This window comes from Vigna angularis, chromosome 3 (genome assembly GCF_016808095.1).
Source record: "Vigna angularis cultivar LongXiaoDou No.4 chromosome 3, ASM1680809v1, whole genome shotgun sequence".
Lineage (NCBI taxonomy): Eukaryota > Viridiplantae > Streptophyta > Magnoliopsida > Fabales > Fabaceae > Vigna > Vigna angularis.
In genome coordinates, this window is record NC_068972.1 from 33,951,647 (window position 1) to 33,966,240 (window position 14,594).

Genomic DNA, 14,594 nt, shown 5'->3' on the forward strand with positions numbered 1-14,594 from the left:
TCTTACTAAGTAGTGCTCGGTCTTACACCAAGCGTTCGTACTAAGTAGTGTTCGGTCTTACACCAAGCGCTCATTCTCTTTCCTATAATCCATCTTGATGAAAATAGCGTTCGTCCAAATTCAATAGAGTTCTCTCTCTACCGTGTTCGGTCATTGACTGGCATTCGGTTTTCTTGAGGCTAAATTCAAATAAGCTAAGTATTTATAAGCGTTCGGTTTCTTCATGTGAATTCTTCTAAGTATTATTCTTTGAATGTCTTGAAGTGTCTGCATCCATTGGTTTCGGCCTAGAGTCTTAGTACTTGGCATGGTCTTTTCGGTGTTCGGTTGGAGCTCTCAAGAGTCAGTTCATCTAATTGGCTCACTTTGTAAGTAACGTTAGTTCTAGTCGTTCTTTTGATATATAGTTGTACTCGGTTTCTTTCTCAACCCTACAGTAACCCTCTCGGTCTTAATCTGTTATGGAACTTGAGACCTTTCGGTCTCACTCCAAGTGTTCGGTCTCGTTAAAGGTTAAAGTTTAACGTTCGGTATTTGGTACCCTTAGTGATCTTTGTACAAATGGCTTAATTGAGATGATTAATAATGAAAGATGAAGAGAATATGATATGGATGAAATGTTTTGGATTATGGACGAGCGTTCCGGGGAGGAATGACTCATGAATTGAATATTGGAATTGGTAAAGTATCAATGTGGGCATGCTAAGCTAGCGGTTCATCCTGATGTTCCGTGATTACTCGTCCTCACGTAGAGGAGGGTAAGTCATGTGTGGGAACGGCAGGAGGTCCTAGTCCTTATGGTTAATTTGGACAGATACGACTAACCTCGGGGTGGCAACTGTTGAGGGTATCCCAGTTACTACATCACCCGGGTGCACGAACGTCGTAGCTACACAGATTTCATTCAGTCCGGACAGTCAGTCTAGTATTAGGCTTTGCGTGGACGAATGATTAATTATCTTGTTTGGTTGATTGTGTGAAATATATGTTTATATCTGAATTAAATTACATAAGCTTACCATGTGTTTCCTGTCTTGTCTGTTTTGTACGTTCGGTTGTCCTTCTGTTGCAATGATCATCCATGTGGATGTGAGCAGAAGGAGACGAGCTGTTGGAAGAGGCGCTAGAAGAAGAAAACCTGGTTGAGGTAGAAGTTAAGACCGAACAGTAGAACCGTTCGGTCAGTAGTATAGTATGATAGTAAGGTGATCGCTCGATCACCTTTTCCCCTTTTGCTTTTGTATGACCATTCGGTATGGGCTTTTGTAAACCGTTCGGTCAGAATTGCACACTGTACAGCTTTAATTTCTTGTCCTTCTTTGTAAGGTCGTTCGGCTATAACCGTACGTTCTCTTTTAGTGTAAGATTGATCTGTATTACTATTTAATGTGATTATTCTATTGTATAGTTTTAGACTGTATTTTTGGGGATGTTACAACTGTTATAAAAAAGCTTAGATGAAAATTGCGTGGATTTCAAATATTAATGATTTAACTAATAATAAAAATATTTTAAATTCTATATGTCATAGACAAATCGAATTATATACCATGCTTTACCAACTAAGATAATTAGTCTAAACGAAACTTTAAAATAATCTTTTGCAATTTTGATGGGCTCTTGGTATCACGCCTTATTTTCCCAAAAATATAAAATAATGAAATAAAGTTGTTTATTTTGTCAGAATTCAAAATCTTAAATTCCTACCGCTCGATTTCACCTTACTTTTCGATTCCACTTACCGCTCGGTTCCACTTGGTTCAACCTTACCGCTCGGTTCTCCATTCCATCACTTGGGTCTACCTTTCACCAATCGGTCCAATCTTTCACCGCTTAATTGTCAAATCTCAATCCTAACTACCACCGCCTCACTACTCAACTGCTTCCTGTTAATTTCCTTTCTGCTGTATATATATAGGCATTGGCTTATATCTTTTTGTAACTATTCCTACATTCATTAGAAATATACACGTTTTCTCTTCTTCATGGCTTTCAATACTTTTCTCTATGAGTATGAATATGAAGACAATATTTTGCCTCTCATTATCGGGGTACCTCTATGATGGTATCAGAGCCATAGTTAGAGCCTATCCTAGCGAGTTCTAAGTGGGCATTCTATTCTTCTATTCCACCCGCTATCGGGCCGTTATCGGACCACCCAATTTCTACTATCACGCACAAGATGTTTATACCTCGGCGTGAAGGGGGTGTGTTGGAAGTCCCACATCAACTAGAGATAAGGCTAATTCATAGTTTATAAGTGGGTGTAAACCTCACCCTACAAGCCGATTTTGTGGGGTTGAAGAGCTCTGTGGCGCGCATCAGACTCTGGTTTCTACTTCTTCTTTCGCTTTCTTGAGGGTTTTTCTTCTTCTCTTTTTTACTCTTCTACCATGGCTGACAAACATAATCGGCCTTCAAGCTTTTTGTATCTTTACCCCAGCGAGAGTCCAGCCACCTCCTTGGTCTCACCCCTTCTTGATTCAACCAATTATCACGCATGGAGCAAGTCCATGGCAACTACGTTGAGCGCCAAGAACAAATCTCAATTCATCGATGGAACTGCTGAAGAGCCACCTCGTGGAGATTCCTCTCACAACGCCTGGAAAAGATGCAACAACATGATGGTTTCTTGGTTGGTCCACTTGGTGTCACCAAAAATCAGGCATAACATTCTTTGGATGGAAGATGCTCAAGCAATTTGGAAAGATCTCAAATCAAGATTCTTCCAAGGAGATTTGTTGCGCATCTTCGAGCTGCAAAGAGATGCCTCCTTCCTGAAGCAAGGAACATCCACCGTCAGTGAGTTTTACACTAAATTGCGCATCATATGGGATGAGCTAGAGAATTTTCGCCCTGATCCAACATGCACCTGTGACGTCCAGTGTTCCTGCAAAATGCTTTCAACGATTTCGCAAAGGAAACATGAAGACCGATCATTGCAATTCCTTTGTGGCCTAAATGAGCAGTATGGTAATATCCAATCTCATCTTCTCTTACTGGATCTTATACCCCCCATTTTGGAGATTTTTTCCTATGTCATGCAATAGGAGAGACAGTTAATGAACAATAATTTCCTAAATATCATTGAACCCAAAACTATCAATGCTACTATAAGCACTGCTGCTTGTTCTTTTTGTGGCAAGAATGGTCACACTGACTCTGTGTGTTTCAAGAAACATGGGTTTCCTGCAAAACCCCTTCCAAACAAGAAATCTTGCTCTCACTGTGGCAACACTAGACATACAGTTGATGTTTGCTATAGGAAACATGGTTACCCACCCAGACACAAATTCTACAATGGTAAAAGTCTCCTCTCAAGAAGCCAAGAACCTATCACTAACAGTCCAGGAGACAATTCTGACCCTGAAGTGCGCCTCACAAAGCAACAATATCAGGCCCTCATAGCTCTCATCAACCCTACTGCGGACAATGCCTCCAACCCCAAAATCGGTTCCATGATATCCAGTTCTCAGGACCCAGGTAAAACCATTTTAACTTTTGACAGTGCTGCAGCAACAGGTATCACAACATGGATTTTAGACTCTGGTGCTACTGACCATGTTGTTTCCTCCCTCAAGCACTTTCATTCCTATGATAAAATTTTGCCTGTGACTATTAATCTTCCCAATGGCATCACCACTAAAGTAACTCATAAAGGAAACATAAAACTTTATGATATACTTTGCCTAACTGATGTTCTTTACATTCCAGATTTCTCCTATAGTCTCATCTCTATATCCAAAATGGTTTTGCATAATAATGTTTACATGACCTTCACTAATTCCCAATGTTTTATCCAGGACTTAACAACACACCACAAGATTGGTTTATCTAATCTTCAAGCAGGTTTGTATGTCCTTCACGTTGCTCCTTGTGTGCACTCTGCCAGTTCACAAAAATCACTCCTTGCTATCAACAACAACATTTGGCACAACCGCTTGGGCCATTTATCTGATAAGAGATTGGAGGTTCTTAAACAAAAATATCCCTGCATTGACTATAGATCAGACAATTGTAATGCCTGTCACATTGCCAAACAAAAGAAATTACCCTTTACTACTCATAACTCTATTGCTCTACATGCTTTTGATATTATACATATAGATATTTGGGGACCCTGCTTCAATGCATCCATTCACTCTCATCGATATTTTTAAACAATTGTTGATGATCATACTAGATACACATGGGTTCATTTAATGCATGCCAAATCTGAAACAAGAAATCACATTCTGCATTTCATATCTTATGTTAAAAATCAGTTTCAAACCACTATTAAAATCATAAGATCTGATAATGGGCCTGAATTTGCTATGCATGATTATTTTAGTTCTCAAGAGATTATCCACCAAACCTCTTGTAATGAAACTCCTCAACAAAATGGGATTGTTGAAAGAAAACACCAACACCTTTTAAATGTCACCAGGGCTTTGCTTTTTCATTCAAAACTTTCTAACCAATTTTGGACATATGCACTTAATTATGCCACTCTTCTCATAAATATCATGCCTACTCCCCTTCTCAATAACGACTCTCCACATGACAAACTTTATAACACAACTTTTGATATCACTAGACTTAAAGTTTTTTGTTGTCTCTGCTACACCAGCACTCTTCAATCTCATATAAAGAAACTTGATCCGCGTGCTACTGCTGGTGTTTTCCTTGGTCTTCATCCCACCACTAAAGGATACATAACATATAGTCTTGCAACTAATGACATTCAAATATCTAGAAATTTTGTTTTCTGTGAAAATGAATTTCCTGACATGGCATCCAATACTTCATCACATTCTGCTTTACCTTTACATCATAACAACATTATGCATGATAATGATCAGCTCACTCCCCCTGGCTCTCATAATTCTTCTTCTCTTAACAATGAAGAGCGTTTAGACAATACTTTTATTTCTGTTAGGCGGTCTACTCACACTAGAACTATGTTTGCTTACCTTAAAGATTTTCAAATATCATCTTATAGTACTCTTAATAACAAATATCCTATTGAGCATGTGCTTAGTTTTGATAAATTATCTCCTGCATATAGACATTTTATTTCTTCTATAGACAGCATCCACGATCCTACTGACTATAAAGAAGCCATCCAACATGCACATTGGCGTGATGTTATGCAAGCTGAACTTGCTGCTCTTGACCACAATAAGACTTGGACTCTCACTACTCTTCCTTCCCACAAGAGAGCAATAGGTTGTAAATGGGTTTATAAGACCAAGCACAAAGCCGACAACACCATTGATAGATTCAAGGCTCGTCTTGTTGTCAAAGGATATACACAATTGGAAGGTATTGATTATTTCGACACCTTCTCACCAGTTGCCAAATTCACAACTGTTCGGTTAATCCTCTCATTAGCGGCTACAAAGAATTGGAATCTAAGGCAATTAGGCGTTAACAATGCCTTTTTACATCGAGATTTACATGAGGAAGTCTGCATGCAACCACCACGGGGACTCATTCTCTCTAATCCTAACCAAGTTTGTCTCCTACATAAATCACTCTATGGCCTAAAACAAGCAAGCCGACAATGGTATGAAAAGCTCTCCTCTTTTCTTCTCTCTCATAAATTTACTCAAACATCTGGTGATCATTCTTTATTTACTTCCAACAAAGGTAACACCAACACCATCCTTTTAATTTACGTTGACGACATCATTCTTACTGGCAATAATAGGCTTGCTATTGATCATATCACTCATCTCCTAAATAAGCAATTCAAAATAAAAAACATGGGTAACTTGTCTTACTTTTTGGGTTTCGAGGTTGCTCGCAACTCTGCAGGAATTCACCTTTCACAACGCAAATAAAATTAAGAAAAGAAAGAAAACTAATATGATTATTGCATCATCATAATTTAAAATTAAGAAAGCATGGATTGAAATTTCATATAATAACGCAATCCAAGAGGTCCTGTGTAGGGATGGCAACAGGTCGGGTCGGGCACGAATAATGCCTACCCGTAACCTGACCCGCCGGACAAAACTGTATATGTTACCTGATCCGTTACCCGTACAAGTACCTGTTTAGAAAATATATGCGGGTACCTACGGATACCCGCAAAAAATAAATAAATTTTTTTATACATTTTTAAAATAAAATTACAAAAAATATATCTAATATAATATAATATAAATTATGTAACATCCCATCTTTAATAGTAAAATACTACTAAAATGAATATTACATATATGATAAATTTAACTAATATAAGAAACAAACCTACGAAAGACAATATCTACACCTGTAGATTCTTCCGACTTCTTTACTGAATCCCCTCAAACCCCTATCGCTAAAGTAACTGAAACAGATGTCTCCCTAAGCTCACACCAATCTCACACCATTAAGGTGATCATCGCAAAAGAGAAAACAATACACAGACAGATAAACACAGAAGCAAGGGTGAGCTAGATATACAAAGTTCATACTATTATAATAACACACAACATTCATGTTTGATTCAAGTAAATTGGATCACACATCATAACATGTTATACTTTAAACTTGACTCGTCCGGACTTAGAATGATTGCCGAGCTATGGCGGGTTGTGCACTCGTGGTGGCTTCTACTGCTTTCGAAAGCCATTGCCAATGGGTTTCACCTTACCACACTCACGAGGTTAGTCCATTATCACTCACCTTAGGCCATACTGGAAGCACCCAAGACTAGGACCTCCTGCTACTCCTCACGACATGGATCAATCCTCTCTACTTGAGAATGAAAGACCATTGGAGTTTCAGGATAACCCCCAAGACTTAGCTCCTGCATTCATTCTAAACATACTCGAATCTCAACAAGAGAATTCACTTTGGATCACAACATAAGGCACCACCATGTAACCTCCCTGTGAGGTCCATGGAATTACGTCTATAACATAGGGCACCACCATGTAACCTCCCTTTGAGATCCATGGAATTACATCCATAACATAGGGCACCACCATGTAACATCCCTTTGAGATCCATGGAATTACGTCCATCAACCAATACTTTGTTACATTCAACCACCAAACATATCTCATACTTTCAATGTAATAACATTACCACCATCATACTATGCATTCCAATCATTCCATACACTTAATTCAACCAAAGAAAGAGCAAAAGAGAAATCTCGACTCAGAGAATTCGCTCAGCACACATCATTCGCAAGGTGAGACAGGATCACCTCGCACAGCGCACCCTCACTCGCAAGGCAAATTAACTCACTGAGGTGCCAGACCTCATGTCTCTCGCATAGTGAACCCTAGTCGCTATGCGAGAGCTCAGACAGAGACCAACCCCCTTAAAACTCTCGCTTCGCGCCCAATTCGCCTTTCGAATTAAACTGGCAGTGACTTCAGACCACCACCAGTTGCACATCGACCAGATTCGCTATTTGAATCACTAGACAGAGAGCAGCACCCTTTAGTCATTCGCACAGCGCACCAGCTCGCACAACGAATGCCTCAAACAGAGAGTACCCTCTGTAGGGACTCGCTATGCGAGACAATTCGCATAGTGACTCTGCATCATCTGCAGAACGCAAATTCTACAGAATTATGCACTCACACAAACCCTTACCATTTCTAGGCCTTTTCTCAAATTTCTAACACCTCTAATTCATGTTTTACACCTAATTAAACTTGTCTAGATGATTATAAACGTTCCTACTACAATTCTAAGGTGATTTAGACTCAATTTCTACTTTAGAAAACCAAAATCAACAACTTAGTGACCCAAATTCAATTTTACCACTTGTAACTCGTGTTAGACTAGTTTGATGTTCCTAACAAGTCAAAATTAACCTATCTGAACTACCCAATTTCACTCAAGACCTCCAATGCTCAAAATCATTATCCCACTTCCTCTCAAAGTGGCCTAAAATCCTAATAGTTCACTCAACACAGTGTATACTCCCTCACCTTCCATCTGAACCCTCATTTAACAGAACCCATACCTCAAACATATCAGATTTCAAATATCACTTCAGCCCAACCAAATCCACAGTCACAATTTCCAGCATGTAGTTCAATTCATACAGAAAATCTCTTTAAAACATAAGTTCAACCCAAACGGCATGGTCACACAAAGTTCAGCACATCTACACATTTCATAAAATAAATTTTAAGAAAGACCTAGCTCCCCTTACCTCAAGTACAAACTAACCAGCTCACAAGAACACCTCAACCGTACCTTTCGCAACAAGAACTCAACCAAACCCTATAGACCACCACATTAGTGATAGGAACAAGTCTTAGAGCTAGAATGGAATGGGAAATGAAAAAGAGGAAAGCACAAGACACATGCAACCAGCAAGGGTTGCATGTCCTAGATGAAGAACAAAGAAGAACTGGATAGAGCCACTTATCCGACTAAGACCCGAAATTGATCGGTTGGTTTTGAAAGTTTGTACGTTGTGGATGCTTGGGCACCACTTGATCGGAAATCAAATGGTTCAGAAAAGAGATTTGGTAGAGAGAAGGAAAAGAACTTGGAAGAAATGAGTTCAAGAAATATAGTAGGGTTTGGTTAATGAACCAGGATGTTCTAAAATGTGTTTTTAAGAAAAAAAATTATGGTTTCATTAACTTAACTAGTGTAGTAAAGGAAAACGACAGCGGTTATTTTCGCCTATTCGCAGCGGTTCCACAACCGAGGTATATACTGGCGAGGCAAAAAGTCTATCACTTTTTACCTCGGTTCTAAACCGAGACAAAAAGGTGTATGCTTTTACCTCGGTTCAAATACAACCGAAGTAGTAGAAGGTGTTCCTTTTTTTACTTTTTTTTGCCAGACTTTTGGCCTCGGTTGCTAGTGAATCGAGGAAGTAGAGATAGAGTTTTATGCCTCAGTTTGAAATTGAACGGAGGCAGTAGAAGGATATTTTATTTCTCCAACCTTTCTGCAATCAAAGAAAAATCAACTAAAGAAACTAGTCCATCGCATGGAAAATTCAATAAAAAAAATAAGATTAGTCAATATCAAATCAAACTATTTATAATAGTTTTAGGAAATATCATACAGTGACATAATTCTGACATAATTCTGTCATATCCAGTGATCCCAATGAAGTTGGTTTTTTTTTATCTTGAAGAAATACAAGGTTTATACATCAAGAAAATGTTTACACAGATCTCAAAAGCTCATCTGGAATGAATATGTTTGAATAGAGATCTAGTGGCAGGATTGTTCCTTGGTCTCTCTCCTTTATCAAACTCAAAACTCGATGAGCTAGCATTGTTGTCATAATCAAGATTTTCGTCTTCCACTGATCTTAGCGCGTGAATCGTGCTTGAACTTCCACTACCAACAACCTTCTGAAAATGCTACATCTTTACACGACCCGTGTCACCATTTTCCTTCGCTATTGTCTCCTTTACTTCATGGGAAATCTTCTCACTCTGTTTCCGGTCCACCACAACATCACTGGATGGCTTTAATGATAGAACCTCTAAGCTTGGAGATGTAACTTGAACAGATAATTTTACTATTAAATAAAAAGTAAATGTATGTGCAAAAATAAAGATATTGGAATTGCATTTTCAGACATTCATCTTCAAGGTTGTCAATTTTTGAAGCAAGTAAGCTATTAACAAATTCAGCATCTTCAAGCCTTGAAGGGGAAGTTCTGGATGAATTACTATTAGGTATTTTATTTAATTTATCAAGTGCATGCAATAAAACCCATGCTCCCTTGTGAGATAACACACTACATCCCCATAATGAAAAAGAAATGTAATTCAACATTAAATAATGATTAAAGAATTAGTTGTGTCCCATTATTCGAAAAATATTAATTAGTCAAATAGTACAGTATCACAAAAAGAAAAAAAAAGCTAAACAACAATGAAAAATACATTAAATGCCTAATAATCAATATATCCCAATGAGTGGAATTTTAACAACGCAAACTTAATCTTAATTACTATCAAACAAAATGACTTCTTTGTCTTGATGAAATCAAGTAAATGAAAGAACCACATTCATATTAAAAATTAAAGAGGTAAACATCCAAAATAAAATAGATTAATAAAACTCTCCATGTTGATGGTGATGGATTGTCTCTGTGATTCCTAAAACTCTCCATGTTGACTTCACAAGTTCAAGAATTTCGTCCACTTTCTAGAAATTAGACAGACCACGGATGACAATTTAGGATCCACAAAAGTGATACAATCTAATTTCTACTTTACCTGGTAGATTCTCAAATAAGAGTTTCATCACAATTATTTCTTCTTAATAAAATAGAATTTAGTCTTAACAGCAGATTTCAAGTAATTACATGTCCATGAAAACCCTCTGTTTCTTTTCCAATCAAATTTGGAAAAGCTATACATATCACTTGCACAACCCATGTACTTAGGAACCACAAACCTTATCACAATTCACTTGTTAATAACTTCATATTCATAATATAAATAAATAAAGAAAACATAGCATAGCAATAACAATTTAAAGATGTAATGGCTCAACTTCTGCTATAATATAGCCTTGGAAAGTAAAAGACACCAACCTTTGTTAGATTACAACCTTTGGTGTGGTCTCTCTAAATGGTGTGAAGTCTGCATAAAATGAAATAGACAGTAGAGGTGAAGGTGGTTGGAGAGAGTTATGAAATTCAAGTTAAAGAGAAGCTACAAAGAAAATTGGAAAACAACATATTTCAGTAGAAGTAGTATCAGTATTTTTCGATTTCTTACTCAGTATTTTAGTAGCAACAATGGATTTACTGCTAGAACTTTTAGGAGTGTCTTCCTTAGATTTTTTATTAACTCCGTCCTCAGATTTGCTATTTGTCTTAGAATCTTTCAATTTGTTTCCATCTTTGGACCTTTTACTAGACTTCAGGGAAACACTTTTTGATCGACTATTCGTCTTTATTCCACCACTTCTGGAAGAAAAATTCATCCTTCCCTGCTTGGTGGTTTCACCATCACTTGTAAAACAAAAAAACAACAAAATTAAATATAATCAAGTAGCAAACTAAAACAAGCAAGGAAAAGAGCACCGAGATTGGACAATCGCACTCCATCGACCCGAAGATTGGATTGATACTTTTTGGCAAGCTCAACATCTTCTAGATCTATGCTTTCATTTTCTTCTAATCACCGTCATCAAAACTTTGAAAAGGACAAGGAAAATTATAATCCAGCAAAGCACTTAATAATCCAATCATTCATACACAGTCCAAGTAAAAGAAATTGAACAATATTGTCAATGGTGTTGGTTGTGATACCCGGGCACTGACGAGGGCGGGGAGTGATCGCCGGTGCAAGATGCACGAAGTGCAAGAGGCACAAACAAAGAGCGGCTCCTGGCAGGCTTCCAGTGGAAGGGACACATGGAAGAATCGAACATACACCGGAATGAGAGGGTTCTAGAGATTGTATAGGTATGGGACTATACAATTGAATTATAGCTTAAAGTTATTAGTTTGGCTACTCATATCACCAAAATGCATTTGCTTTTCTATAGCCTAACCCATAATAACTCCATGGTTAAGCGTGTTTAGCCTGGAGTAATTTAGGGATGGGTGACCTTCTGGGAAGTCAATATTCCCTGGAAGTTGTTGGGGCTCTTGGGACTTTTTGGGAGTGAGCTCGACTAGTTCGGTGGCGTAATTTTGATGTTTTTTTTCTTTTTTTGTGTGGTTATTTTTCCTTGCTTATCTTTTGCGTTATAAATGATAAGGATGTCGGGACGACCAAGAAATCCTACTCCAACCGATGCTACTGCGGAGCTGGCACAGGCAATGCGATAGATTGCTCGGGTTTTGCAAGCACAACATGCTGAGCAGGCACCCAGGCCGAGAGTGGGCATGAACAAATTTCTACGTCACAGTCCTGCGAAGTTCAATGGCAAGGCAACTCTAGATGAAGCAGATGACTGGATTTGCAACCTTGAGAAGATATTTGAAGCGATCGAGTGCATTGAGGGGCAGAAGTTAGTGTTTGCTACATATATGTTGGCAGGGGAAGCTGAGTACTGGTGGCATGGGATGCGGAGGGGCATGTATACCCGAGGGGAAGTTGCTACTTGGGAAGATTTCAGAGCTAGATTCTTGGAGCGTTACTTTCCGGCTAGCGCTAAGCAGCAACGAGAGTCGCAGTTTCTGGCTCTTCAGCAAGGAAGTATGTATGTGCAAGACTACAAGGAGAGATTCGAGTATTTGGCTCGTTTCTATACTTAGTCGAGGATTGGAAGTGCAGGAGGTTTGAGCAAGGATTGCGCCACCATCTTTTGAAGGCACTTGTTCACCTGAAGATTAATGAATTTCCAGAGTTAGTGGAGCAGGCCACGATAGCTGAGAGGTTGGATGAGTCTAGGCGTGTGATAAGGAACCAGAAGGGAAGCTTTTCCAGGGGCAAGCAGCAGAAGAAACCGTATGAGAGGCCGCAACAGTTTAGGTCAGGTTTGTTGAAGTGCTTTGAGTGCGGCGGAGATCACATCCGAAGAAATTTTCCAAAGCTAAGTGACGTCAAGAAGGAGGTGAGGACGTGTTTCACATGTAATAAGCCTGGGCATATCTCTCTTAATTTCCCTCAGAAGAGGTCATTTGGTGGAACGCCTCAGAAGTCAGCTAATGGTGGAAAGTCGCAGGTTGCGGGTAGAGTGTTTGCCATGACGAGAGCAGAAGCCGAGAAGTCAGGTAGCCTGATACTTGATACTTGATCTTTGTTTGGTAGAAATGTGCATGTCCTGTTTGATTCGGGTGCGACACACTCGTTTATATAATTTTTGTGTGTGGAGAATCTTGGACTCTCTATGTTTGACTTGGGGTGTGAGCTTGTTGTCTCTACTCCAACATCCGGACATGTTTAAACCAGTTCAATCTGTGTTGGGTGTCCGATCGAGGTGGCAGGTCACAAGTCCAAAGTCAACTTGGTGTGCTTGCCGCTTGAAGGTCAGGACGTGATCTTGGGGATGGATTGGTTAGCTGATAACCATGTGATGATTGACTGTGGACGTCAGAGGGTAGTCTTCCAGGAACTAGAAGGCATTAAAATGTCAACATCAAAGGAAGTCGTACAAGATCTCAAGAGTGGAGCTGTTTGCTTTATGTTGATAGTGAAAGAGTAGAAGAAGAGCATAAACGAGCAGATCAGTGGAATACTAGTAGTCGAGGAATATGCTGATGTTTTTCCTAAGGAGGTACCGGGTTTGCCGCCGAGTCGTGAAGTGGACTTTGCAATAGATCTGATGCCCGGTGCAGGGCCAGTATCTGTAGCTCCATATCGTATGGCTCCAGCGGAGTTAGAAAAGTTGAAGAAGCAGATTGAAGATTTGTTAGAAAAGAAGTTCATCAGACCAAGTGTGCCTCCATGGGGTGCGCCGGTGTTGCTAGGGAAAAAGAAAGACGGAAGCTCAAGGTTATGTGTGGATTACCGGCAGCTTAATAAAGTCACTATCAAGAACAGGTACCCGTTGCCAAGAATTAATGATCTATTAGACTAGTTGAAAGGAGCTGGAGTGTTTTCAAAGATTGATCTACGGTCAGGATATCATCAAATTCTTGTCAAGCTTGATGATGTGCAGAAGACAGTGTTTCGCTCACGCTATGGGCACTACGAGTATGTTGTAATATCTTTCGGTGTGACCAATGCTTCAGCTATATTCATGGATTACATGAATCGTATCTTTCGTTCTTGTTTGGATAAGTTTGTCGTTGTATTCATTGACGATATTCTTATCTACTCGAAGAACCGAGAGGAACATGCTGAACATCTGCGGATAGCGTTGGAGATTTTGAGGGAGCACCAATTGTATGGCAAGCTGTCGAAATGTGAGTTTTGGTTGGATGAAGTTCAATTCGTTGGTCATGTGATATCTGCTCAAGGAATATCAGTCGATCCAGCCAAGGTGGAAGCTGTGTTGAAGTGAGAGTGTCCTACATCGATGTCGGAAGTAAGGAAATTTATTGGACTAGCAGGTTACTATCGGAGATTTGTAGAGGGTTTCTCCAAGATAGTAGGTCCTCTGACTCAGTTGACGCGGAAGGACCAACAGTTTGTCTAGACTGATCTGTGTGAAGCAAGCTTTGAAGATATGAAGAAAAGGTTGACAACCGCTCTAGTGCTAATTATTCCAGATATAGACAAGGCGTTTGAGGTATATTATGATGCATCATATCAAGGGTTGGGATGCGTATTAATGCAAAATAGAAGACCAGTGGCATATGCTTCTCGTCAGTTGAAGATACACGAGCAGAATTATCCGACGCATGACATTGAGTTGGAAACTGTAGTGTTTGCTTTGAAGACTTGGCGTCACTATTTGTATGGAGCGAAGTTTCATGTTTTTAATGACCACAAAAGTCTGAAATACCTGTTTGATCAGAAAGAGTTGAACATGAGACAGTAGAGGTGGATGGAATATTTGAAGGACTACGACTTTGAGTTGCTTTATCATCCAGGAAAGGCAAATGTCGTGGCGGATGCTTTGAGTAGAAAGCGGGTTCAGATGTCAGCTCTGATGATCAAAGAGTTAGAGTGAATTGAGAAGTTGAGGGACATGAATCTCGGTGTTCATTTGGGTCAGGAACACATGTGGTGTAGTCATCTGACAATTACGAGTAGTTTCTTGGAGCAAGTGAA

At 39.3% G+C, this 14,594-nt stretch overlaps 1 protein-coding gene across 1 annotated transcript; it reads left to right on the forward strand.

The window, feature by feature from the left end:
- Window positions 1–11,818: 11,818 nt before the first annotated feature.
- Window positions 11,819–13,881, forward strand: LOC108324495 (uncharacterized). The gene is made up of 5 exons (XM_017557440.1): window positions 11,819–12,165; window positions 12,210–12,649; window positions 12,863–13,050; window positions 13,153–13,401; window positions 13,483–13,881. Exons 1-5 carry the CDS (start codon window positions 11,819–11,821, stop codon window positions 13,879–13,881), a joined length of 1,623 nt encoding a protein of 540 aa, XP_017412929.1.
- Window positions 13,882–14,594: the final 713 nt, after the last annotated feature.

Excerpts from the sequence above, each read along its gene's own strand:
- LOC108324495 (XM_017557440.1), top strand. The coding sequence starts at position 11,819 with ATGAACAAATTTCTACGTCACAGTCCTGCGAAGTTCAATGGCAAGGCA. Across the intron at positions 12,650-12,862 it reads AGCAGAAGCCGAGAAGTCAG|GTCACAAGTCCAAAGTCAAC; the intron begins GTAGCCTGATAC and ends TCGAGGTGGCAG. Across the intron at positions 13,402-13,482 it reads ATTACCGGCAGCTTAATAAA|ATTGATCTACGGTCAGGATA; the intron begins GTCACTATCAAG and ends GTGTTTTCAAAG.